The sequence below is a fragment of the Typha latifolia genome, chromosome 11 (assembly GCF_019914945.1).
Source record: "Typha latifolia isolate L0001 chromosome 11, TyphaL0001v2, whole genome shotgun sequence".
In the NCBI taxonomy this organism is placed as follows: Eukaryota; Viridiplantae; Streptophyta; class Magnoliopsida; order Poales; family Typhaceae; genus Typha; species Typha latifolia.
The window spans coordinates 8,611,049-8,638,913 of NC_133096.1; the positions used below are offsets into that span (position 1 = coordinate 8,611,049).

Below are 27,865 nucleotides of genomic sequence, written 5' to 3' on the forward strand. Positions count from 1 at the left end.
CTGATATATAGCGTTCTTCCATTCTTTACTTCAGCTTTCGATCTTTGAAAATTAAACAATCCTAATATATCCGGGATTAGCACTAACGATACCAGATAAGATACGAGATCCAGAACAAAGATGGAAGTTTACTACCAGTACTCGGTTTTGTACACTTGCAACTTAACTAATAGAAAGAGCTCTTATCGAAGGCAAAATTAATTATAGATTACTTGTTTTCATTCAAAATACCGGATGCAAATTGACTTGGAATAACAAGAGGACAACAAATTTACAAATACCCAGGCATCTCTCTGATAAATTTACCAAACGTAACATTTCCCCGTTGGATTCTAACAAAAGTGCTTTGGCACAACCCCCATCTTCCTATCCTCTTGTTCTCTTTCTATCCAGTATACAATCAGTCAAGAGAGGCAATAAGATACCCTCCGCAATAATTCTCGAGGGAGAGAGAGCATCAGTTGATTGTGGGAATGAAATTGTATGCCCTACAATAAAATAAATATTGGTGGTCTTTCCTCTTAATCGCTGTACTCTGAAGAATATGAAGCAACTTCATCTTCATCTGCATTTTCCTCTCCATCCACCTCGTCCTCCCCATCATTGACCATCTCCTCGTCATCCTCATCCAAGTCGACATCCATATCATTTCCAGCACGATCAACATCATCATCCCCATCCTCATCGCCTTCCTCATCTCCGGCATCATCTTCCTCCTCACTTTCATCATCCATCATTTCTAGGGGTTTAATGTCATCATATTGTCTGGTATAATCCACCACCTGCTCATCATATTCATCACCTGAAGCTTGACCATTTTCATCAGATTGAGATCCTAAACTGTTCTCATCATCTTCAACATATGCCCTTCTTGTTCCTAAACCCCATTCTTCTCCACCTGAGCTTCTGGGAGACTCAATACTATCCTGTTTGGCAGTACTAACATCGTTAAAGCTGCCCAGTAAGTTCTCCTTCTGAAGTGCTCCAGGCCTTGCCTGAGATCTCTGTCGAGGCCTAACTGTACGGCGTCCCCGTCTACGACCCCGGCCACGTGTCCGGCCTCTTCTGGTATACTTGCGCGTGGTCTTCTCATAACTAATAGCATTATTATCTCTAAATCCAACTCTAGAAGAGCTTCCAATCCCTCTTGGCCTCCCACCGCGACCTCGACCCCGTCCTCCTCTACTGCGACTTCCCCGTCCACGACCCCTACGTCCACTTCCAGAATCAAGCCATTTTCCCTCTCTTTGGTAGTCAAGTAGGTCAGGGGATCCCATTTGTTCTAGCTCCTGAAAGTTCTTGACGACAGTATATCTAGATGGAAGTTTCTGCAAAAAATGAAGATGTTATTGTAAGGTCAACTCTAAGACAAATATTCAAGTCATAAAAATCCATAATTTGAAAAGTTTTATAAGCTCAAAACTAACGTATGACATCATAAACTATGCACCAGTTGAATATTAAATGCAATCCATTAAGAGAATTCAAGATTTGTTGTGCAACCAAGAACTGTTATAGAACCAACTTCAAGAACAATCTCCCAAACAAATTTGCCAGCTACAAATTTATATTTCAATTGACTCAGAAAAAAAGAAAGACTTTTAGTGCTCGATAAATTCCTTCGAAAGTAATGACATGCAAGTGCACCCCCCACCTATGTAGGGCAGCTTGGGGAGGGAATGCAACCTTACCCTCATTTCTGATTAAAGAGAAATGAAAAGTGATTGGAAGTTGACAGAATTCTACTCCAGGAACTTATCATTCTTTCCGACTAAGAGGAGAAGCTCATCTTTCAAAATTACAGAAGGACAGGACAAAGAAATAAGCTTCAACTTTCTGAAAATTGTTGAAATCAACTGGCAACCCCATTTTGCATCATATTAGAAAATTAGCAAACTTCCATATCTTCACCTGTGAGGAAACCCCTCAACAAAATAAAATTGCTGGATGCCAACAGATTCTCATGATACAACTTTATTAGCTTAGACATTACAAAGATAAGTCACGCTGAGATAAAAGTTATGGTAAAACAACAACAACAATAATGAGAGAAAACTGAACTTACGATGTATTGTCCTGCTTCTTTCTCTTTATTAGACTCCAATTTTTGGTGCATCATATAAGAAACAGAGGAATCAAGATCAAATAGCCTCAATGCAACAGCAGCAGCAGTGTCAGGCACCCATGGAAGAACAGGAACTGATCCAGAATGAGCAATAGCATTCTCTATAACAAAATCTTGGGTAGTTGAACGCACAAGTTCAGTTGTCATTTCAAAGCTCGAAGATAAATAATCCCGTTTTATTGCACCCTCTAACAGAGTCAGCATCTGCAAAGTAGAGAACTTGCATAAAATCAATAATTTCCATATGTATGCAAGTACATATCTATTTGCATTATTGCATACCATCATATGTATTAACATAGTTATTATTTATGAACACACCTAACAAAGCACACCCATACAATATAAGCAGTACAAGAAAGACACTTATGTAAGTATTCTCTTGGGAGCTCAGGCCAAAGTCAATTAGGAATGACCTAATTTCTTTTAAGGAAAAGAATGTTAAAGACTATGCACAACCCTACAAATAAAGTCATGGTATTAGACGTTAGCATCTTTGCCTATTAGTGCATCACATAGAAATCGAGATGGAGTAAAAGGTGTGGAACAAGGTAATTCATGATCATACTATACAAAAAGATCAAGAAATAACTGAATTATGCACTATCAATGTACAACTTGAGGTGTATTTTATCCTTCAAACCTACAAGAGCATCAGTTCTAAGAACCCGGAAGATCTTTCATCGCTTTTCCATGAGAGTATGAGATATTCCACTCCTGTTCATCCCTCGCCCTCTCATTACTTTATTTATCTTTTCTGGACCATCCAGGTGGGTCACCCAGCAAGAATTATGAAAATCCCACAAGTGGATTAAAAAGGAAAAGGTATAAATTCTGTATCTTTAAAATCCATTACCTGTTACTCAAATTTGAGGTCCATCTACTCAAAATAATTATCTCATTCTTCCAGTATGCTTGTCATGCAAACTAGACAGTTTGTATGCCAAGTTCCATAGCTACCATCTTTGACCCTTATGACAGGTGAAAAAGAGAATACGACTATAAGAGTCAAAGAATGACCATATAACATTAGCTTATTAATCAGATAGAGCACAAAACAATGTGCATTTGTCAATCTTTACAATTATAAGTCACCAGATTAAGCATGTAAACAAAATGAAATGCTATTCACAAGAGCAATTACACTTCCAAATGAGTACCTAAACAGACTGAAAGGTCCTCAACAATTGCAATTAGTTCTTATTCTCTTGATTATTGGTGTACTTTTTCCCAATTGTTTATTTGCATGATTCAGATGAAAGAAAAAGCTTACTAGCTGTAATGAAGCCCAGGGAGAAAAACCTGGAAGAGTTCCTCAAGAGATAGCAAACCTGGAAGATATCCTCGGTAGATGACGAAGAATGCAACTTCACGGCCCAAGATTTCCTATATCCCTCGGTCCAAAATGGCTGAAGTGCTTCTGCCGGAATTGATACCTTGCAAAAAGAACACAAACTAGAATTTCAGTCATGCTGCCAGGGAGTAACGTAACAGAGGAAATGATCATTCAAGCTGAGCAGGCTATCTTACCTCAATGACAGCCAAATGAGCCTTAAGCAGCCTAATTCCAATAGGAATAGAAGAATCTGAAATTTGGATTCTCCAGTTAGGGTCTGTCTTGCGCTTTTCGTCACACTGTGAAACATGTTCTGAAAAATTTGCATCAGAATTATGAACAGCCTTGATTGTCTTGTGACAAGAAAGGCAATGCTTCTCTTCAGCTAAGTAAGTCTGGTAACAGATATCACAGGTATGCAGCAAGTTGGAACATCTCTTTTTCCCATATTTCAAGGCACATATTATGTAAGGATTATAAGACTCTTTCCACATCCACTTCAAGAAGCCCTGGTATCTTTTCAAAATAGCACCTTTCTCAGCATCATTCCGCCCAAGATCAATTTTGAAAGACTCAGAGTATTCCACAGTATCAGAAGGAAGACCACATATAGCACTGCTTGGACTGTCAAAACCAGTGTTACATTCTGGACTAGAACTCATTTCAGTAACTCCTGCTTTGGCAAGGTCTCCAACTGAGCTTGTGTAGTTGGCACACTTTTTCCTCCTAATTGATTCCTTAAAAGTTGACTCAATTCTTTGTAGCATAGAAACTAGATGTGATTCCCGAATCCCACGTGTATCGAGGCTAGATACTAGAGCATCAAAGGCCTGCATTTTTATGAGATAGCACATCATTAGATGCTTTTGAGATTAAGCAAAGTGCATGTAACCATAGTACAGAAAAAGAGAGTACATAAAATGTGATTTTGTATCTTAATGTGATGCTGTTCCAGCATCCTAGACAACATTAAAGAACACGAACAATAAAAGGACAAGAAAGAACAGCAATGTTGTTCCATCAAATATTTAATAACAGAATCAGAAAATATCAAAATTGGGCAGAAAAGACCTAAAACAATAACCCATTATTTACAATAATGGATGTAACTGATTGTGATGATAAAATGCTACAGACAGTGAATTCCAAGCAGATAAGTTATCAGAATTCAGAACTATAGAATTTCTTTTCTTTACAACTTTTGGGGGGGCAATATTACTAATAGAATTAGAGAAACTGCATAAGCCAAAGCATGAGCAGAGCAAAATGCAATATCTTGTGAGCTAAAAATTAGAAGGATAAAACATGATTCCACTATAAGATGATTCTTCCACCAAGGCAAGCCTATGAATCCACCAAATAGGCCTTTTTCAAGGAATTTAAGTAATAAAGGAACATCATCCGAAGTAGTTACCTCCTCTGAATCAATAAGCCTCCAATGTCCATCTCTGGACTCAAAAAAGATTCTTCCTGAACCAGGATCATTAGGTGAAGCAGATGTTGAAAATTGCCAATAACGATTACGCCTGCGATCTTGTCCTAAAGGTAATGACCTGTAAACATATAGCTGTTCTGCCTTATGACCAATATATGATTTTAATTGTGAACGTGATTTTTCAGCATATCCATATTGCTGAAGGGGTAAAGCATCAGGATTGGCGGAGAGTTCCTGCCCTAATTCATTCCTCTCACTAGGCACATTGTTAAAATTAGTCTGCGTCTGTTGATCAAGGAATTCGTCAGTATTAACTGCCCCAAGATTTCCATCATTTTCCTTATTATCAGCATTGTGCCCTGGAGTCAAATTACCTTCTGAAGCAGCATTTGTTTGGGGTCCCTCAAACTTTCCACCAACATAAGAATTATAATGTACTTTGCTAGCAAACTCTTCCTTAAAACGCCTTTTATCAAGCTGTGCCTCTGCCCACATTTGCTTCTTCAAAGCATTTGCTGCTTCCAGACGTTCCTGCAAGTCTCTGGTTCAGATGGGTGCCAATGAAATGAAACAATCTCAAGATAAATGCAGCAAAAAAGGAAACAAAAATAGTACCTCAAGGATGACACGAATTGAATTTCCTTCAATTGCAACACCAATCAATGCAACAAGGGCACTGAGACGTTCCTCAACACTCAGATCAGAATAGTCACCTTCAGTTAGACCCTGAACCCATGGTTCACCATAATTGCTTTCATCAATCTCGGGATCCTCTGCATCACCACTGCCTACTTCATGGCAGTTAGATGCAATATCAAGAGATTGTGAAGCACCTGAAGTATTTATCACTTTGGAGTTGTCTAAAGGCAACACTGAAGGACTCTTTTCTGACCCAAAAATACTTAGCGGAGTTGACGCAACCTCACCAACTATTTCACCCTTCACGTCAGCAACTGAAATTGATATTCTGGCATCTTTTTTTTCATTTGCAACAGGAATATCCTTACCCAGTTTTGCCTCAATATTTGCATCATCACCATCAGGGTCATCAGCATCATCGCATTCAGAATCTTCATCTCTTTCAGCATCATCTGCATCCTCAACATCTTTTTCTGCCTCGTCAGAATCAGAAAGCCCATTTTGAAATATTTTAATTTTTTCCCGTGCAGCTGACAGTATTGTTTCAGCATCAGCAGGATCTTTTCTATAAGGAGTCCGTACACAATATGTTGAAGGAGCAGTTCTTTCAAAAAGCTTTGTATCCCTTGACAATGCTGCAGCAATAGATGCCTCCGGCGTCTTGCTCGTTGTAAGGTCCCTCAGTCCAGATTTCTAAAAGGGGAAAGCAGATGAGGATAAAAAGATTATAGCATTAACAAAGAAAGGGAGACGAAAGCCATAGATTTTGAGTGGGTTAAGTGTCATTTACAAAACATGTGTTTGTGTGTCTGTGAATGCCTGCATTAAGAGATACCTGAATTTTTTCTGCTACTTCTATAATTGTGAGACCTCTGCCTCCTTCAAGAGAAAGAACATGGAAAGCAGCAAATTTAACTGTTCCAGGAGTTAAACGGTGCCGAGATCTACGTCGATGAGTATAGCCTCTTTCATGCATTATAGCAACAGCATTTTCAGCTGCAGAACCATTTCTCAAAATGGAAATTACATCCTCCCCATCAAGACCCTGACAGAACATATATTGCATGAATTTGTTAATCAGAAAAGCTACCAATAGTTACTAGTTTTTTTATTTTATAACAAACACAAATTCTACCTAATATGTGGTCATTGTCAACATTTCAAACACTAATGCTAGAAAAGAGGTGCTCAAAACCCAAAATTGAAGTATCGCAGTGATTTTGGCCCCTAAATCCATAAAATATTAATTTTAAGACAAATGCATAAGATTCTTCTCTACTCAAAGAAAATTAGGATATGTTGTCTTTTGTGCAACTTACTTCAAAAATAGTGCACACATATTTCTATTTCCAGAAGAAACATCTCTAATGCTAGAATAAATTGCTAGTTCTATCCCCATAGACCGAAAAAAATGACATGGAAGTTCAATATTTAAGCAATAAAACTCAATATTGTATATGATCTATAATGATGGATAAGGCTATTATTTAAGAATCTGCCAAAAATTAATTGACCACAACGATGACAGCTTTCAATCAAATAATATGCGTAAACATGCATAAGAAATTCAAAAAACTTAAGCATCCACCTAAGAAGCACAGGCACAGATTCGGGATACGGATACGACACGATACGGACACGGGGATACGATAAATATTAAAAAAACAGGACATGATATGTTTAGGACATATTATATATATTATTGATACGTTTAAAGAAATATTTTTCTAAACTTATAGTATAAATACACAAGCATGCATAAATTATTCATGAGAGAAAAACAAAATGTACACAATACTACAAAGCAAAAAATGATAATGCTAATACGTGATAATACAATTCTATATTATGAGAATAAATATCTAACTACCTGAGAATAAATAACTAACTACCATTACTTAACTACAGTGGATGGCATAGACGAACCTGTGATTTTACAATAATTTGCATTAATATTAATTTTCTTGTATGTACTAACTTGTGATTGTTGCATTATATTTCTATAGCATATAAAGGAATTTCCTAAAATCAATAATTTATATTATCAACTTTTATAGTATATGATAAATCTTATGTCCAAAAAATTTCTCAAGAGTGTCTAAAAGTGTCTAAGGAGTATCCGAATTTATTCTATAATTTCTTAAATATGAGATGTGTCGTAGAAGTATCTGACACGTGTCCAACGAGTGTCCGACGAGTGTCGGCGTCCAACAAGTGTCGGACACGGACACGACATGATATTTGAAGTGTTCGTGTTTCATAGGCATCCACAAGAGATTAGCAGTAACCAGTCCTAAAGAAGAATAAAGTTACTAGTTATTAGAGCAAACTGGCATTTGACTTCATCTGATAAGCTCTCAGCATGCATGTCTTACTGACAGCTTACAAACAACCTTTAATTTGTTTAGTAAAATTTTATCAACACCAGCCAAATGCCAGAATTTCACAAAATCAACTTCTTGGGATCTTGGTACCTACAGTTTATACGTTAATTTAACCCTCTCCTCAATTTTCACTTTTCTGTTGCTGCTCCTGATCTCCCTTATTCAGTCCTCTTCTTTTCTTCTTCTGCCCCTGTTAATCCTGTTTTTCTCTACGACATCTGCTTCCTTTTTTCCTTCCACTTCTGCTGTAGCTTTCAATCCAGTTTTGGAAAACTTCCTTCTCAGATAAACAGTTGTAGATGTTCAGGAGAAAAGAAAGTCCAGGTTTAGTACCTACGCACTACAAACCCAAATAAGATCTAGAAAAGCATTTTCTCGAACCTCTTTCAGAATTTCATTGTGTTCCTGATATTCACATACAGTTCTCTGAACCCTAGACTAATTTGGAAGCAAAACTCATCCTCTTCCTTGTTCTTTTGGGTTAAAATTAGGTTTTCAGTTATCTAGGTTTCTTCTATTTTTGCTTAATTATCAAAAGATTTGCATGAGATGAAGTTTATTAGTATGAGATGTATTCTTTCTAACTTTTTTAGTTCTCTAACATATCCTTCAACTACCTATTGCATTGTTATGCAGTATGTGGACTTGCATGTAGAACTTTGCACTACATTACATAGTAATTCAATAGCATAAAATCTATGACCGCTATTTCATTAAAAACTAATCAAATGTGAGAAAGCAGAACACATAAAAATATAAAATGATACAATTATAAACCATACATACAATTATATAATATATGTGAGTTTTATACTTATGACAGAACAGATAATATAGGTTAAGAAATTAGTTTTCCAATGTTCATAATAAGAGGCAAAGAGGGGTTTTCGGTGTTTGTGATAAGAGGCAAAGAGAGTACCTCGTTGTCATCGCGGTAATATACAGTCTCAACATTTCTTTTTTTTAGTCGAGGCCCAAATCCAGCTGACAAAGCAAACTGTCGCAGTACTTCGGGCCATGTAAGGAAATTCAGATGACGCTGCCAACTGCGTATATTGAACCCCCAAGCATATGCCTAGCAGTGAGAAACAAGTCAGAATATGCAAAGGACTATTATTGAGACTATAGCATAAACTAAAATAAAGAAACAAAGAAAAGAAAGGCACAACATACCCCTTCAACAACTTGTGGATGACCTCCTCCTGGATTAGCAGCACTATTCTGATTAGCCCCCAAAGAAACTGCTGGAGTCCTTGCAACATCCTCGATATCCTTAATAATAGATTTTAATAAAGCCACATGTACCTCGCCTAACAGCCTTGAATCCTGATTGAAAAAATGTCACATCAGTCTAATGACTTTGCATGGGTTAAACTAACGACCAGGCTCCGCGTATTAAGTATTAACCCAAACTTGCTGGCAAAACATCTGTGGCGCTAACCTAACCGGTGCTTATGATTTATGAAGGTATATCTATCTTTACAGCTTATTTCAACAATTCATTCAGAAAGATTGGACGGAACAGATAAGTGCAGCACATCACAATATACTTGTTTTTCTCTTTACTTCAAATACAAGAGAATCATGAAATAGCCACCGCATTATGCATTACCTTGAAAAGAATCAAAAAAATTGGTTCAGTGTTTTATTAGTCTAGGATAATGCCACTTTAGAAGGAGTCACTTAGTGTGATGGTAACGCTTGTCTCTGGCATCTAAGAGGTCACAGATTCAAGTTTTGCAAACAATCTCCTAACAAATGAGGGTTTTATCTTCCCTCCAAAGACCCTAGCCTCACGATATGTCAATGTCATACCCTTTTTCTTGCATGACTAGCCAAGTAAATTATCATTATGAAGACTCCAAAGTCTGGATGCCTTTAGCAGTCCAAAATCAGTTAACCATGCATAGATTTCTGTAGAAGCCGCCATAAGAGAATCAGAGATGAGGCAAGCTCGTAGTATAACCTCATTTCATTTACTTCAAATATTCATCAAAAGGAAGCAATAGAAAAACAATGGATCAAACATACGAGATAGAAAAACTAAGGAAACTTCATAAAGAAAACGACCAAATAAAGCACTTACATAATCATGAAGAGACTGAACAAACTCATCAAGAGTGAACGGCCAGAGACCAAGGACATCAGCAAAAGTAATTAAGAACTTCCAAACCTGAGAATTCCAAATCCAAGTGGCATCCGTTAATGTGTTAGTATATGAAGTCTTTCATATGTTAACCAATAAATAGCCTCAGTGCAAAAAGAAGTCACAAGTTGTGTTCTATATTCATCAAAACTAGAAAGGAAGGAACAACATATTTCAAGCACATTAACAAAAGTTTAAAGACTATGTAGCTATTTTACAGTTCATGACAGCCCGAAGTCTGCATCATTGCCCAAAAGTAAATGTTCACTTACATAGTGCCACAGTATTAAGAAAAGAGGATCCTTAAATGATAATCAACGGTGACATAAACTACAATAGAAGAGCATATACAGGTGTAGTCAGAGTAAAGTACCATCAAAAGGTTCCCGACGCTCTCTTCAGAATCAGTCCAAGGTTGGATTGCAAAAGGCCTCTTTAGTGGCACCAATTTGGGAGGAAATTTACTCAATTTACCTAAAGCATAGGAAAAAATGTTCAAACCATAATATACTTCTGAGTTTTGATAAGGTGAAAGATGCATTTCATATAAATTGACTAACACCTACATACACTTACGTGTGTGCGCGCACGCAGGTAGACTACAAGTGTTACATTTAAATTCTGTTGAAAGTTCTAAAACATTTTTACCTATTGAATGCACCTCCAGATCTTTGTTCTCTCTCTATCTTGGCAGTTTGCTTTCGCAACCCCAATGCTCAACCAATAGCTAGGAAAGTGCTAAAACTTCTCTCAAAGTACATACACATACACACACACACTCGTCAGCCAGTTTTTATGGGATCAAACCATTCTACCTAATGAATAATGACTAGTAGGACCTGACATCATGCAATCTCTATGAGCCAATGTAGGAATTCCTATAAGCACACATTTCAAACAAAGGAGTCCTCTTCAAGTTTGAGATGAGTGCGCTGGTAAAAGGGACAATGAGCCCAATAACAGATACCCCAGGTAAGGTCCAATTAGAAACCTAGTCCAATGTAGGACTTCACATGTTCATTCTAGTTGTCTGCTAATAATCTTGTTACTTAGAACAACAATTTTAGTAAAACAATGCATTTTTAATTTTTCTCTTCATTGCAAGGAAAAGAAAATTCTTTTTCCTTAAGAAGTTCAACAGCTAATTCATAAGAGATGTTATATATACCTCTAAATGAATCAAGCTGTTGCAAAGTGTCGCTGTCAAGAGATAACATTGAGGGCAACTCTTTACTTTGTGCAGCCAATTCCATTAGTTCTAAGCGTTCATCTTCAATAAGCTCCATATATTCCCTTGCAATTCTGCGTGCTGTAGCCCTTTCATTAGCAGCTTTAAGCCTTGCAGCCTCCTTCTCCCTTCGGAGTTCTTCTTTCTGTCTCACCTTCTCAGCCTGAAGTCATTTACTCAGTACAAATTAGTTCCCAAGCAAGTATCACAAACAACGAAAATCAATCCTTCTAGTACCAAGCATTTGGGATCAGCCAGAATCAACGATATCCCTAAAGATGAAACCGGCAAACTTACTCTTCGAGACTCCTTCTGCAAGAACTTCTCCCTGCGCTCATATTCACGCCTTTGTTCCCGTTGGAATCTCTCTTCTTCCCGCTGCTTTTCACGCATCAACCTCTCTTCTTCTTTTCTTCTTTCACGATCATGTCTCTCCATTTCCTTTCGCATTTGTTCTTCTTTCTGTTGATATGAAACTTCAATCAAACATGATATGAACGATAAGAATACAATTCAAAATCTGAGCAAAGATAACAATACCTTTCTCCTCATCATGTCTTGTTTCTCAAGCTCTTTCCTAATTCGTTTTTCATGGGCTTCAACTTCCTTTGCAATCCTCGCCTCTTCAGTCTGCACCAGCTAAAATTACTCTATCATTGTGGCAACCTATTAAGAAAAAAAAAAGGTGCAAACTTAGAAGTCCCAGATAAAAAAACCTACTTTACGTTTCCTCTCCATTCGAGAAGCATCCTCATCATGATAAGTCCTCCTATCAGATGATAAAAATGAATTCTCTAATCCAACAGCTTGATGGATGCCAAGCTGAGTTTCCGACACAGCATTTGTAGCACTATCATAGTCTGACGAAACCGAAGAAAAGAGTTGTTGCCTACTCGGTTGAGATAGAAGTCCACTAGTAGACATTTGACCTTGAAAAGTATAACTAGGAGCAACATGATCAGCCCCGTGCAACAATTGGGGCACTGAAGAAAGAGATGGAACTCTGGTACTTGAAGCTTCCACTGAGTCATAGAAATGAGATCGAGGGACCCTCTCAAACGTTTCTGATAGGACAGTTGGCTGCTCAGGAAGAAACTGGTATTCGTGGAGAGCCCTTGAACTTGAATGAGGATGGACTGCATGTGATCCCCCAATTGCTGGTTTTCTCTTTCCATTAGACGAACTTGGAATAAAAGAGTGTTCCATGCTAGGCAAGAAAGACGATGGCTGCCAAAGAAAAAAAGGAACCACATTACACACTAAACCATATAATAAAGAAAAGAAACTCTAGTTTGCCAGCAAAGACAAAACCAAAAGTCCTACTAGTATGTCATTCTATCTAAACATAGTACATGGTTGGCTAGGGAAAGAAGAAACTGTGAAGAGAAAAGCAAATGTAGGTTGTCAATTATCAAAATTATGTCCAGAATTTTTGTTTGAAATATACCTTCGTTGCCTTAGAATCATGCCTCATGAAGATTTTACTATCATAAGACCGCATTGGCTGTTTTTGAGGCGCCGGGACTGCAGTCCAGAAACAGAAAAAGGAATTACAAAATAAGTTTGAAGACAAATAGAAGACCATGCAGATATAGCAAGCAACGAACCAGTAAGAAACGTTCCAAAGTTAAGGAGAATGAATCTTATATTTCAGCCATAGGGATGCTTCATCATTGAAACAATATTCCGATTCCTAAGGATGTTCCTCACATCAATAAAGCAGCCCAATCCAATATTCTGATTAACACCACCTTTTCCGGATTGCAGTCAGAGTCTGACAATTATTAGTTGAGCTAATAATACTCAATGTTTGTAATGTGCATACAACTATTTAATCCACTTCATTGTATTGTTCAATTTTGAGACATTTCAACTTTTCCATTAGGAGTAGCACCAATGCAAAGACCTCACAACAACATTAACTATATTTAATGTCCTTTCAGAAGAAAATTGATCTTTTTTCACCTTCTCTTTCTTCTTCTATACTACACACTTTCATTTGTAGTTACATATATGGCAAACTTTTACTGTGATAAGCTTCTCCCGAAGCTTATGCCTCTATCAGCGAACTACAGAAAGAAGGTACATTACTCCTCCCAATTAGCTTTGTAGATTTATGGCAGGTTCTTACATTGTCCAATAAACTTCTAGAGGGTTAAAGTGGCTGATACCCTGTTTGTAAATATCTGTCATTTCATTTAACGGCACTTATCTTTGACTTGTGCTCTAAAGGCTTGGATGGTGATGGCATATACTTCTCCTAAAGATCACTTTTATGTTACTGTGAAACATGTAATTCAATTTGATTATTTCAAGCAAAGATGGTCGTGCCGCAGCACTTGACGACCATTCTGCGAATAGAGCTCCATCGCTGCCCCATGCAAGAGAGAGAAAAAGAGGAGCAAGGGAGAAGGAGAGGAGAAAAGGAGCAAGAGCAAGAGACAGGGAGCTTCCACCACCAACAATTGCCTCGCCATCATATCCACTAATTTAAGTTAGATCAGCAAAGCGGATCCTTTCATCTCAACCCATTAAGAGCTTTTAAACAACTTGTTTCCAACCTCTGTTAGGGCATCGAGACAGAAGAAAAAGAGGGCAATGACGGATGATGAGGCGAGAGGAGGGCCATAGTTTCGCAATGATGCTCTCGGTCATTACCGGCCACCCTACTCTATACTAAAAGGTGAGAAGAGGGGTGCAAAGCGGCACCCTTCGTGCCACATACCAGTACTACATTGACACGACAATCATTGACTTCAACTGTAGAATATAGTTGTGTTATTAATGATAGGCCAACAGTATAAGCTAAATTCTTCAACTCTAGAAACCTATTTAATATCATATTCACTGACATACATCAAGTCAATTGATAGAAAATGCCACTAATACAACATAGTTCACTGCCTAAGCCCTAAACACTGAAACCTAGAATCTAACAACCTAAATGATACTACCTATTTGTACAATAACAAGGAATCATAGACCTAAAAAATAACTAAATATTAAATGATAATTAGCATCCAAACGTGATAATTAGACCAATAGAAGATTTTGTAGACATTTAATGTTTTCAGAAAGAAATATTATATCCTAAAATTTCTAGGAGAAAATGAGACATTCCACTGCATCTTTAATTGTAGGTTCGCAAAGATCCCAAATGAATTCCAATTAACAGAGCATCACTTTCAAGCTAGGAAACACAGATAACTTTCTACTCTTATTGTATCCAATTGAATATTATACTCGTCGGATATGAATCAAGTTCTTCCTTAAGGTATTCGAATTTTAAAAATAAGATTAATATTGTGGATACTTTTTGCATACTTTCAAGATTCCTATCAATAGAAGCCAAATCAAAGGAGACTAACCTATCGGATCTTTTTGCGAAAAGATTGAGTTTGCTTGTTTATTTTATGCTCTATATTAGGAAATCATGTTATAATGGCCAACTTTTTTTTATATATAGATTGAATTTCTTGTTTATCTTACATCTTAATTAATAATATACTATGTAATAGTAGTTCTTTATTACGAATGGTAGTTCTTTTATCTCCTCAGATAAACTATCATACACAAAACTAATATAGAATTCCTCAATTAAGAGAGCAATGTATCCTTTTCTCTTAAGATTTATCATATCGGCATATCTGTATCGTATCTGTATCTTGTATCCGTGCTTCATAGCTTTCAAGAGGACTGAAATACAATTAGTTAATTACATTATCTAAAAAAAGGTGTTGTTTTTATTCTACCATTCTAATAACAGTTCAAAGTAGAAAAGATATGCTAAAAGTAACAAGAACCGAACATGTAACAATGGTAGAAACAACTATTGTTATTTAGACATTTTCAATTTAGAACTATATCCAGCCATTCCTTTAAATCCTTAAATGTTGGCAAAGAAGCAACACATGCAACTCAAAGGAAAAATAGCGCTCCTTCGAGCCATAGATCCTCGGACCTCCTACAAGCTCAAAATTAGAGTAAAAAAATTGCAGAAAGATTCTTTAATAATTAAACTACAGACTCAAAATAACAGGAAAGAATAACATTTTAACAGTATTAGCATATTAGCAACAATTACTGTTAACCGTGAATCTATAGATATAAAATTAATCCAGTTCATAGAAAACAAAAATAACAGGAAGGAGATTGCCCAAATAAGATTGCATAATTTACCTATGGGTGCTCCAAATGCACCGGGAGGCAGCGGATCAAATTCCACACCGAGTACAGGCCCGTCCTCTCTCAGCGGCTCCCCGAGCTGTGCTTCGACAGAAGCAATCACCCGGAGCTCAGCTGCAGAAAGCTGCATTGACGGGGCAGGTGTCAGGGGTAACAATCCAGGAGGGTCATAGTACCTCCTCCCTGCTGTCGCCATCTCCATGCTGATCCTTGGAACAGCTGCCCCACCACGGGAAACAGCCCTCCTCGACTCTCCAACCCCACCAAGCCCACTGGCGAAAGGATTTGAACTTGCCCCTACCATCATCATCTCGTTCCCTGGAAGCGGCGGTGTGGGAGGCAATACTGCAGGCGCTGGAATCAGCGGCGGGGACAGCTCCTCATCCCTCCGCTGCCTCTTCGTAGCTGATGGCGGGAACTTCCGGTCTTTAAGCCTCCGGTGGCAGAACCACATCTGCAGCTGCCGATCGGAAAGCCCGATCTTTGCCGACAATTCAGCCCGCAATGCCTCCGAAGGATAAGTCTCGACTAATAAAACACAAGATGGAAACCACATCAAAACCTACAAAAAGAACCTCAAAAACAAGATCAAAAGTAGAGAAAATTTTCTCACCGGCGTAGGTCTTCTCGAGGACCTCCAATTGGTAAGGGCTCTTCATCTTTCTCTTCGTCGGCTTCTCGCCGCCCTCCGGCGTGGCGGCAGGCTTCTTCCACCCCTCTGGCGGAGGCTTCCCCTCTCCACCGTCTCCGATCTCCATCTCCGACGGTCAAAATCCGAAACCCTAGATCAAGAACCAGAGGCGATGCGCGAGCCGAGAGAGAAAGAGAGAACCAAAAATAAAAGCGCAGAAAGAAAAGGGCAAAAAAGTTAGGGTTTCTTCCTCGGTGGGAGAAACAAATGAGAGGATTTATTCGCCTCTCGCATTAATTTATACCATGCAACGACACGAAAAGGGGGGATTTGGGGAAACGATTTGGCGTGGAAAAGAGACTTTGATGTGTGGTGAGATTTGTGAGGCGAATAACAATAAGAATGAACACGGGAATAGCGAAGAACACAATAAGAACAGCGAACGATTGGGGAGAGAGAAGGAAAGTTTAAAGAGAGATGGATAGGGAAACGAGGGGGTACGATAAGTTTCTTGGATTGGGATTGGGTTTGGGTTTGGTGTGGATTAAAGGGAAAGAACAGCAATGAGGAGCAGTGGTGAATCGCTTCCATACTAATAAAACTTTTTTTTTCTTCCGTGATGTAATAGGTGGAATTCTTTTCTGAGAAGAAAAAATAAAAGATTATAAAAGAAAAAGGAAAATATTTCGGAAAGAAATAGATAGGATTTGGAGGAGCGACTGATGCACGAATACTTCTAGAGTTCGGTTTTGATCCTCTTGGAGTTCTTTTGGCTCTCTCTCTCTCTCTTCTCTCTCCTCTCTCTGCACGAGGGATGGAGCGTGGTCGTAGAAGTCGAAGGCTGGGATAGATCTGAGCCCCTTATTCTTCGGGGTTAATAGTTGACCGTTAGATTTGGGAAGGATGAGTTGTCTCAAGTGGGAATAGATATTCGCGGTGGGCCCGCTTACCGGATGGTAATTATGGTCCTTTATAAGCGGATCTGTACGGTTAATGATTAGCAGTTGTTGGATCCGATAGGATGATTCGGATTCGGAGCTGTTGTTTTGGATGTCCATTAATTCTTTCTTTTTTTCTGGATTCAGGGTAGTATCTATTTCGTTGATAAGCATAATCAACTCAAAATATATGAGGCTAAGCAAATAATTATGAAGACCTATGTTTGGGTTATTTATAAAAATATATTTTAATGTTATTCAGAGCTAAAATGCAGTACTGGCCATCATAGTTTATTCTTGTATTACATAGTTATTCTTATCATATAAGGCTATGTTTGCTTTGAGTTTATGAATCCCACTAAACTGATTTAAAGACTCCTAAATTAATTTAATAACTAAATACATTTTTATATTTTTCATATATAATTAAATTTATTTTTTTAAAAATTAATATTAAAAAATAAAAGTAACTAACCGGGCTTAGCCTCAAATTAAACAAGGCCTAATACAATTTTTTAGTTCTCGATAATATCATAAACGACCCACATAGCATGGCTCTGACTGATTTGCAATTTTAACCCATTTTATAATCACATTGCTTTGTAGTGTGCATGTTTTGTGTGTAATTCGTGCATTCGGAAGCAGTGTGTATCTAAGCAGTCAGTAATTTTTACGCATCATGAGTTCTGATACATATTTACTAATGTGATTAAAACATGGCATTAATTTGCAAGTCATTCCTCTGCTCTATGCAATAAAAAGAGAACTAGCACCGCTAACTTTCCTAGTTTTCCCATTCTCACGTTGCCTCATTTCATCAAACACCTTACCGTCATTTCCCATTCCGAACAGCACAGACCATCTCCTCTGTCTTCCCACCCCCACCCAATGTCCTCCAAATCCCTCCCAATCCGGTGGCCGAAGCAGCTCACTGCTGCCCACGTCTACCGCCTCATACGCGCCGAGCCCAACATCCACAAAGCCCTCCTCCTCTTCGACTCCGCCACCGCCGAGTACCCCAACGGCTTCCGCCACGACCTCCCCACCCTGACCCTCATCTCTTCCCGCCTCGCATCCTCCGGCCTCTTCTCCCGCGCGCTCTCCCTCCTTTCCCGCGCTTCCGCGGACCTCGGCCTCCCCGCGTCCGAGCCCGCCTTCCTCTCCCTCATCCGAGCCCTCGGCCGCGCTCACCGCCCTCTCGATGCCCTACGCCTCTTCCGCTCCGCACCAAGCTCTTTCCAGATCCCTCATTCCTCTCGCTCCTACACCGCCATCCTCGCCGTCCTCGTCGCCAACGACCGCCTCCCCCTCGCCCGCTCCCTGTTCGACGAAATGCGACAGAATGGCATCCCCCCTACTGTCGCCACTTACAACGTACTTATCAAAGCGTTATGTGTCGCCGGCGGTGGTTCCATAGACGCCGCGCTCCGTGTATTTCGTCGAATTGCCACGCCGGATGCTTGCTCATATGGTACGTTAATTGACGGGCTATGCCGGCACGGCCGGCTTGACGCTGCCCGTGAGCTGTTTCGCGAGATGGGCGATAAAGATATTTTGCCTACTGTGGTTACCTACACTACTTTCGTTCACTGGTTGTCTCATTCTGGCTGTTTGGATGAGGCAATGGAGGTGTTTGGTGAAATGGGTCGGAAGGGCGTTGCTCCGAATGTGGTTACTTATAGTTCACTTGTTGATGGGCTCTGTAAGGGTGGTCAAGCGATGAAGGCGATGGAGTTACTGGATCGGATGGCGAAGGAGCGATGCCAGCCAAATGCTACCACTTACAGCTCTGTGATTGATGGGCTTTGTAAAGAAGGGAGGATGCAAGAGGCTATGGAGATTTTAGATAGGATGAGGCTTCAGGGGAGGAAGCCGGATGCTGGGTTGTATGGGAAAGTTATCGAAGGTTTGTGCGATTCTGGCCGGATTCAGGAAGCTGCAAATTACTTAGATGAGATGATTTTGAGTGGGATTTCGCCAAACAGAGTAACTTGGAGTCTACATGTTAGGATTCACAATACAGTGGTAAAGGGACTGTGTGGTAAGAGTGAGTTGAATCGGGCTCTTCAGGTGTATAAGAGCATGCAGACTCGTGGCATTTCGACTGAATTAAAGACTTTCCATCTTCTTGTGGAGGGGCTCTGCAAGAAGAGTAACATAGAGAAAGCTGCTCAAGTTGTTTATGAGATGATGGCTGAGAGGTGTGTTCCTGATTGGGATACATGGAGCACCATTGTTGGTGGTTACTGGGGTCGGAGAAAGGTGAGGGATGCAGCCGACCAGATGTGGAATGAGTTGGTAGCTAGTTGATCAAGTATCTCGCTCTACAAATACAATAATAATCCTGCATTTTGCTCATTTTAACAACTGCAATCCGTTTAGGCAGAAAAAGGTTATGACGTGCTCGGACTTCATAATGGGACAGCAGATGTAAGCCTTTCTGCAGCTTCTGTGTTAATCTGGATTATGATCTGTATGCAGATTTGCTGAATACGTTCTTCAATTTTCTGGTTTCATTGCAGGAATGCAAATTAAGTAGTGACCTCGAATTAACTGATGCACTATTTCAGGTATGTTAATTTACAGCTTTCTGTCTACAGAGCATTTCCATTGTAGAACCACATCTACTGATAATGCACCGATAATTGACTATTATACTAGGGATTTATTATTTCATTACATTTGTAGAGAGAAGATAGTTCAAGGCGTCAATCAGATCATTAAACAACTAAAATTGAGTTGTATTCTTGTTTTTTCCATGGACTATAATTTGCAGTTTCTTAGGTGACAATTAATCTCTTCAAGTACTCGTGTAGAAGGAAAATTTATACTTCACAGGTTCAGGAAGTAGTCTCGTAGATGGAAGGAGAAAAGTTTGAAGCTGTACAAAGTACAAACAATATTATGTTTTACTTCATTGACTGTTGTCCTTATCGTCCAGTCTTAACCCATCTATTTTGTAGCAGTAGGAGTCAGCTGGAGTTGGAAATGACGAGTTAGAAAAATCCTAAAAAGTGACATAAAATAAAAGATTAAAAAAAATTATGTCAAACTTGCAGTTGTTTAGGCATGTGCTTAAAGCTGTCTGTTAGGCATACTTTTATGGCCTGTTGTACAGGAAATACTTCTCTGAGATCAATTTTCTTCGTTGTTTGGTCTTTAGATATAATGGTTGCTTTGCTATAATATGTGCTAAGTGTGGAGATACCTTTTCATCTCTCAAAAGAATAAGATGTTTTAGCAAAGTCGCAATAAGCTTCATATTGTTTTAAGCAATACTTGCAATAAGCTCTTTATGTGTAGCAATGAAATTAATGAAAGATCATACTTACTCTTTTCATTTTATATGCCAAATAAATTCAGAACCATCAGTAACTGAAGCAAAATCTGACATGCATATTTGTACATCTTGTTCCCCATAAGGGATTTAGTGTAGAACAAGAGGGGGTGAAAATCAAAGTCAATGGGGAGAGAGTGGAAAGCCGATCCCGTGGCGAGTGGTTGGAAAGGTAACAAACATCATGCTTCCAAAGACTCCTATAGCAATCGGCAGTGCTGTGAGAACTTGCTTTGTGTTCTCTGATGGAATCGGATAGAAGCACGATACCACATTGTGGTCAAACAATGCAACTGCTGCAAAGACTAGTATCGACATGATCGCATGCATAAAGTCTATGAATCTCATCCTATAGCTTATGGCAACCTCTGGAGGGAGGGCCGTGCTGCCATCGATCACCCACAATCCCTTGAACGTCGCCAATCCATACCGCACCGTCCCCTTCTCGTCCCGAAAGCTATCTGTGAAGCTGAGGATGAAGCAGGACAGCCCGCAGAGGGCCACGAGGCACGCAGTCATTGACCGGTTCACAGCATCGCAATCGCCCTGGTTAGTGAAAATGGGAGACAGGAGCTGGAACGCGAGCACGGTGCCTGTGGGGAGAAGGTTGGCGAGATGGGCGGTGCTACTGAAGGCCTGGCTGATAGCATTCTCTGTGGGACTCTCCACTTCTTGATCCGTGGATCGTGGTATCAAGAGAGGCTCCTCCTGCTGCCGCTGAGCCTCTTCGTCGTCGAGCTTTGTCGCCATCTTCTGCCGAACACCCTCGATCTCCTTCACGACAATATAGGCGGATAGAGTAGCTATAAACTTATAATAGGAGGGAAGTTTGGAATGCAGTGAGAGATGAAGAAGGGGGTGGTGGATGTAGATTTGTTAGCATAGCTTGCAAGGGAGAGGAACCGAAACTGAAATAGGCAAGAAGCAAACGTCTAAGCAGGCATTGCGGAGGGATTTCAGTTACTTGTACGAGTAAAAGCTGCTGGAGAAGAGATGCTGCTTCGGTTCCTTTCAGTTTCTCCAAGCCATCTATCTAATTTTGGCACCAAAAGAGTAACAAGTATTAAAGAAATGCACTCGTCTCTCTTATCTCTAAAATGGGCTGTCCGTGCTGAAGTGAACAATTCTGCCTGTTAGTGGATGTTGGAGATGGCGGGTCAAGAGCTGACGACAAAGGCTGGATTGTTTGATGGTCATATGGGTGGGATTTTGGCCAACTTTTTAGGTTAAAATATGAGATATGTGAGTAATATATAAGCTAATCGATCTACAACTCTACAAGCAACAGCAACATTAATTCATGCAAGGGCTAATTTGCACGAATAGTCTTCTGGTAATTTTGGGCCTTAGATCCCCCCTAGGCCTAGTTCTGGTAACTCCAACATCCATTGAGGCCCAATTGCGGACCTGATACTTGACATGAATCTATATCATCTTCTGGTAATTTATTTTTATTTTATTAATTTAGAGCTGCAAGTATTATGATTTATCTGTAATGACATTTCACCTCTATTAACTCCCCCTTGTGTTGTTGCTCCATCACCTTCATCTCTTCTTTTTGGGCTTAAAATCCATCACCTTCATCAACCTCTTCTGTTGTTGATCCATCGCCGTCAGCAGACCTTCCACTGGTATGTTTCTCTCTCATCCTACGTTGCTGATGAAGTGGCTTTCAATCTCCATCGTGACAACCAAAGCAATTTCATAGAAGTACAAGCTATGTTGGGCTTTTGTCTCTAGCTCGTGCTAATCGAGCCTTGCAATTTGGGTGGAGGTTTCTCCTGGCGATATCTGATTAGCATTAATAAAAAGTATTAAAGACCATGGATTTGGCTTGAATTTCTTTTTCTTTCTTTTTTTCTATTTTTTTTAGGATGTTGATTCTAAAAGAGATAATTATATTAAGACCCTCAAAACTATTGACTATTTTCACATTTATATCTTGGTCCCCTATTTTCCTTTACATATTTGTCACCCCCTGACAGTGTTTATGAAAATATTTTTTTTTCTTGCTTCTTAAATAAGAGTAAAATAATTTTTAAAGGGTTATCATGCCTTTTAATAAAATTATTATTTACATCCTATATTTTTTATCATTTATAAATTGAGCTATATAATTTAGCGAATATGTGTAAAAATATATTATATTAGATTTGAACTAACAACTTGAGAATATTTCATTAATTAGAGATTGTTTATTTCTAAATAACTAAAATGCCCTTCATATAGGTTAGGTTTAAGTGAGTTGGGTTTATTTGGGGCAAATTGAATTAATATAGATTGAGTAAGTATAATTTAGTTGAGGATATTTTCGTAATCCTTTTAGTATAGTTAAACTAATTCAGATGTTTAATTAAATTTAGTTAACAGATTTAACAACATAATATTTTTTTACATATATTCATTAAATTATAAAATTTAATTTATAAATAATAAAAATATAGAGCGTAAAATGTGACATTTCAAAATATCTCTACAGTTAAAAGTTAGGGAGCTATTTGAAAATTGGCAACAGTTCAGAAGACCTATATATAATCATTTATTTCTAAATCTTTAACCTATGTATCATGTATGTAAACAAACGTATGTCTACACTTGCACGTGTCGACACGTGGCAACAATACATACCGCAACGTGGTAGGAGTAGATCTCCTCATTTTGAATTCAGACACAAATTTGGTTGCGGTCCCCCACATTTAGGCATCCCTTTCCTCTAGCGTAAGAGCTATCTTGTCTCAATAAACTAACAGTTGCCCTAACCAATTCCTGCAAAATACACTACACCCATCAAACTTACAATCCTTCCTCCAACCTGACACCTGTTCTCGGCCATCCAGCTGGCGGACATCGAGCCCGAATGGATCAGTCCAATCCAACAAAGTCCAACAGCTAATCCTCCTTTGGACATTACAAGCCATGTCTTGTGGGAATATTGGCTTCTTGGGAAGCCATAACACTCCATTAAATTCTCATTACTGACTAATAATTGAGTATTAAGGAGAGATCTCTTAAATTGGAAGATGGGCCTCTTTGACACCCAAGATGATCAGAAAAAGGATTCACATGATCACATGACCTTGGTCGCATAAATTCTAATAACTCTGATGCGCATATAGTATAATATAACATATACACGCTAATTATAAGTTTAGATTAAAAAAAATTGCTTAACCCTTTAAGAAACATGCTAAAATAGATTTGAATCATGCATATATAATATTGGATAAATATTAATCTCAACGTCTACAAAATAGTCAAATAGCTAGAAAATATTGGATAAAATGGATCTAGGCAAAGTGGTAGGCTTAAATCTCTTGTAGGGTATGTCTTCCGATTCACTCTAGGGTGACCTTGTAGCTAAAAGTCTCTCTCGATCTCCTCTCACATATTAGATATACATCACTCTCAGGATGGTGAAACGTCTGATACGAATCAGGTTGCCCCATCCCTACTCAACCCAGTTGCTTTTATTCATTTTTATAGTTCTTTTACTAGTAATTAATCTTTCTAATTTTGCCACTAATTTTTCTCATCATGGTCCATTGTTTCATAATTAATATGCGTATAGAAAGCATGGCCAATCTTGAGGGGTAAGCAACCAAGTACTATTTGCGAAGATATATGAACTTGTCTTGTCTTTTCCTCTTTTTTTTTCCCCTTTGTTTTCTTTGGTTATCTTAAGGAAGTAGGAGACATTTGGGAGGTTCTCTTCTCTGCTCTTTTCCTCCCATCTCTCACGTTGGGGAATGATGATCAAAAGTTGTGGAGAATTCTATTCTTTCCCAAAGCTCAAGGGGATCTCTCAGAGGGAGAGGGGGGGAGAGAGAGACAGAGGAACATAACTTGATAGATTTAATATAGACAAGCTTCTTTCTCCTTTTCCTTTACCACACTCTCTTTTTCTTTGTCCTCTCCATTCTTTGTTCCAACTTGCCTCTCTCTCTCTCCCCCGCCCCCCCTCTTGGCTCTCTCATTGCTCTCTCTTTTGCTAGATTTAGACAAGAGGAATGAACAGCGAGATTAGAGAGAGAGAGAGTTTCTTTCTCTAAAAGTAAATGGTGGGGATACATGAGACGTAAGGTAGAAAGATGACATGGTGCAGTAGCTGCGACGACGTTGATCGCACCGTCGACAACCACTCAGCTTCGTCGACCACCGCCGTCATCTGCAAGAAGTTGCATGTTAACTACATCAAGAATTGCCCATCGTGTGGTCATCCGATCCAATGGGAAGAGCAGGTGATATATTATAACCTTTATTGCTCTACGATAATAGTTTTTTGATAAGACAAGTGAAAACTTAATAGTACGTGTTTCAACTAAACCGGTGCAGCTCTAGAATTTAAACTTGGAAGAAATTTATACATCATGAGCCTCTTTTAACCATTTGACGATCGATTAAGATATTACGCTGAAATTCTAAGTTGTTAACCAATGTAATGTATGATTTCAGGCTACTTCTTCTGGCATCCAAGATTTGCCGGGATTACCGGCTGGAGTTAAGTTTGATCCATCGGACCAAGAACTTCTCGAGCACTTGGAAGGTAAGGCAAGGCCAGATACGCGAAAGCTTCACCCTCTGATTGATGAGTTTATTCCTACTATTGAAGGAGAGAATGGTATATGCTACACTCACCCTGAGAGATTACCTGGTAATGAAATATTTCTACTTTCTTTTTTTTTCCCTTTTGTTAGATGTATGACCTTTCAATCCCTTCGTAATATATATGTGCGTGCGTGCGTGCGTGTGTGTGTGTGTGTGTGTGTGTGTGTGTGTGTGTGTGTGTGTGTGTGTGTGTGTGTGTGTGTGTGTGTGTGTGTGTGTGTGTGTACATAAGACCATCTGTTAATATGGGCGGCCAAAATTAATTTTTACAAGTTGTAATTGGTAAACTTCCATCTCAAATACTAAACCATAATATTTGTAAGTGTTGTAGGTCAAGAGTACACTCATGATTGCGTGCAAATATATACCTACAAGTTTTGTGGAAAAATATTGTGTGTGTGTGTGAAAAAGGTGGCATGCATATCCAAACTAAAAGCATTGATTAGATCTCAATTCCTATTGCATGACAAGTGATTGGTCGTCGAGTAAAATGTATCGATGTCTGCTGATGTTAAATGTTCTAACATTTACCTATTTCACTCTTCTAATTACAACTTGTATATGAACTCCACTTCAAAGTGATCATATGCTAAGATACCTCAGAAATATTCATATTGTCAGTATGTTTTTCAGAATTTATCGCCTATAAAACAATAGGATTGCTTGTTCTTTCTTTCTTTTCTTTTCCTTTTGGCTCTCTTTTCTAAAGCTTAACTGCTTTAGTGATCAACAATGTTGGCAATTAATACTTTGCCTAAATTGGACTCGCAACAATAACTTGAGAACATCGATCCAGGAAAAGTAATATATGTGTGTGTACTTCTTGTTCAACGATTATTTACATGATCAGAAGCAAGCAACAACATGCCTCCTAGCACATTGATATTAGACAACATTAGTTATGTTGGAGCGTATTAAAACTGAGTTGCAATTGGGTGATCTTTTCATAACACCTCTAGACGCTTTAAAATTTTGAATATCTTACGACATCTCTTAAGAAAACAACGTACTGATGCATAATATTTATATATATGTCTCTATGATCAAATTGTTCACACAACGTCCATGTACTTCTAAGTGTGTGTATACACACACACACACACACACACACACACACAACATTGCATGATATACTTCTAAATGCATATATAGGAGTCGGCAAGGATGGAGTAATTCGGCACTTCTTCCATCGCCCTTCCAAGGCATACACAACGGGGACGAGGAAGCGGAGGAAAGTACACACAGAAGCGCACGGCGGCGAGACGCGGTGGCACAAAACCGGGAAGACGAGGGCGGTTCTTGTCAACGGTAAGCTCAAGGGATACAAGAAGATCCTAGTCCTCTACACCAACTACGGCAAGCAGCGGAAGCCGGAGAAGACGAACTGGGTGATGCACCAGTATCACTTAGGCTGTGACGAAGAAGAGAAGGACGGTGAGCTAGTCGTGTCCAAGGTCTTCTACCAGACACAACCAAGGCAGTGTGGGGCTGCGGCGGAGAAGGAGATCATAACAGTTTCGACGAAATCTAACTGCAGTGATCTAAATGATCACGAGAGTGATAGCAGCAATGTTATTCTCAGAGAGGCAAACATTGTGGGGTTCTACAATCCATCACTGATATCATACGACCAAGGTAGTAATCATAGAGGAACAACCTCACCTCATATGATACCTAATTTTGCAGTACATGCAAGAGGGACTACCTTTCTTCCTTGAGTACATTACTACTCGATCGACGTACTTAATTTGTATGGCATGACATGCATAGAGAGTAAGAAGACAAAGAGATAAAGACATAGAGATGCCAAAGGTTGCATGCATGCATGCATGCTCGTTGGTCTACGTTGATAGGAGAAACAATTTACTCGTGTCAATAATCATGAGTCATGACTCAAGATAATTAGCTAGAGAGATTGCATGATTTAGCGAGTAATGTCGCATATGAATCGGCAATAAATTAAGCTATCTGCTCTGGCCTGAGATTGTTGTAAGGATATTGTTTACTAAAACTCGTGAGATCCCTTAAGTGAAGTTATAAGATGCATGGTTAAATTATCTACAAATCCAATTTTTTTCAATCATAGATATGATTTGATTATTTTTTTTAGCTTCTTAACTGATTGTAAATTTGAGTTGGAGAGCAGGCATGTTCATTCATAATGACAAGTAACTTAGCTACTGAAATAGGACAAGGTGAATAGCAAAAAGGTTGGTACATTTTTTAAAAATAATTACAGCCGCCCCTTGAATTATTGGCCATTTTCATGTGGAACTCGTAATTTTTTTGTTTGATTTTATTAAGAGCCAATTTTAATTTAATTAGACACTGATGTGAGAAAATGTTACTTTTATTTAGAGGAAAGAAAGAGAAAGATATTAAAAATAAAATGGTCATTTAGCTCCGTATGACTGTGGAATAAGTATAAATGTATTCTAATATAATGAGGTTTATACTTATTATACTATCCAAATAATAGTTTATCTCAATAATGATTTACTAATATCTACTTCTTATCATCTTCTCTTTTATTTTATATTTATCAATAACTTTTAATTATTATTTTGCTCTTAAAAAATATCATTTTATTTCCCTCTGTCTTCTCCTCGCTCCTCATCCACTAATTATGTAATATATTTGAGTCTATTGCTAAAATATAAATTTATTATTTTTATATCATTTCTAGTGTAATTATTATATCACTAATTTATAAACCAAGTTTAAAAAATGAGCATAATAAAACTTGTTTGGAAACGTTATTGCACAACCAAACTCCCCCAATTACTTGTCCCAAAGTTGCCAGCCTAATGAGAGATATAAACCCGGGAAGATTTTTCTATTTAAAAATGCCAATAGACAATTAGTTTAACAGATCG

At 38.6% G+C, this 27,865-nt stretch overlaps 4 protein-coding genes across 5 annotated transcripts; 2 read left to right on the forward strand and 2 right to left on the reverse strand.

The window, feature by feature from the left end:
* Positions 1 to 182: 182 nt before the first annotated feature.
* On the reverse strand, positions 183 to 16,914 carry LOC140797403 (homeobox-DDT domain protein RLT2). Of its 2 annotated transcripts, none has more exons than XM_073150806.1 (18): positions 16,092 to 16,914; positions 15,473 to 16,006; positions 12,741 to 12,817; positions 12,014 to 12,520; positions 11,834 to 11,923; positions 11,591 to 11,755; positions 11,234 to 11,456; positions 10,439 to 10,539; positions 10,006 to 10,092; positions 9,093 to 9,245; positions 8,839 to 8,994; positions 6,371 to 6,580; positions 5,512 to 6,228; positions 4,876 to 5,427; positions 3,656 to 4,291; positions 3,457 to 3,561; positions 2,066 to 2,329; positions 183 to 1,328 (listed from the first exon to the last, which is right to left on the reverse strand). In XM_073150806.1, the coding sequence occupies exons 1-18, from the start codon at positions 16,234 to 16,236 to the stop codon at positions 522 to 524; spliced, it is 5,529 nt and encodes a 1,842-aa protein (XP_073006907.1). In that variant the 5' UTR covers positions 16,237 to 16,914; the 3' UTR covers positions 183 to 521. The 2 variants fall into 2 exon arrangements, with proteins under 2 accessions (XP_073006907.1, XP_073006906.1); XM_073150805.1 differs by having other exon boundaries at positions 11,834 to 11,932.
* An 897-nt stretch (positions 16,915 to 17,811) lies between these two features.
* LOC140797233 (uncharacterized) lies at positions 17,812 to 21,456 on the forward strand. Its single transcript, XM_073150520.1, has 3 exons — positions 17,812 to 19,477; positions 19,570 to 19,617; positions 20,471 to 21,456. The coding sequence occupies exon 1, from the start codon at positions 17,936 to 17,938 to the stop codon at positions 19,355 to 19,357; it is 1,422 nt and encodes a 473-aa protein (XP_073006621.1). The 5' UTR covers positions 17,812 to 17,935; the 3' UTR covers positions 19,358 to 19,477; positions 19,570 to 19,617; positions 20,471 to 21,456.
* On the reverse strand, positions 20,359 to 21,917 carry LOC140797236 (protein DMP4-like). The gene has a single exon (XM_073150524.1). The coding sequence runs from the start codon at positions 21,132 to 21,134 to the stop codon at positions 20,508 to 20,510; it is 627 nt and encodes a 208-aa protein (XP_073006625.1). The 5' UTR covers positions 21,135 to 21,917; the 3' UTR covers positions 20,359 to 20,507.
* A 2,016-nt stretch (positions 21,918 to 23,933) lies between these two features.
* LOC140797234 (NAC domain-containing protein 73-like) lies at positions 23,934 to 27,054 on the forward strand. The gene is made up of 3 exons (XM_073150521.1): positions 23,934 to 24,622; positions 24,837 to 25,035; positions 26,142 to 27,054. The coding sequence occupies exons 1-3, from the start codon at positions 24,473 to 24,475 to the stop codon at positions 26,705 to 26,707; spliced, it is 915 nt and encodes a 304-aa protein (XP_073006622.1). The 5' UTR covers positions 23,934 to 24,472; the 3' UTR covers positions 26,708 to 27,054.
* Positions 27,055 to 27,865: the final 811 nt, after the last annotated feature.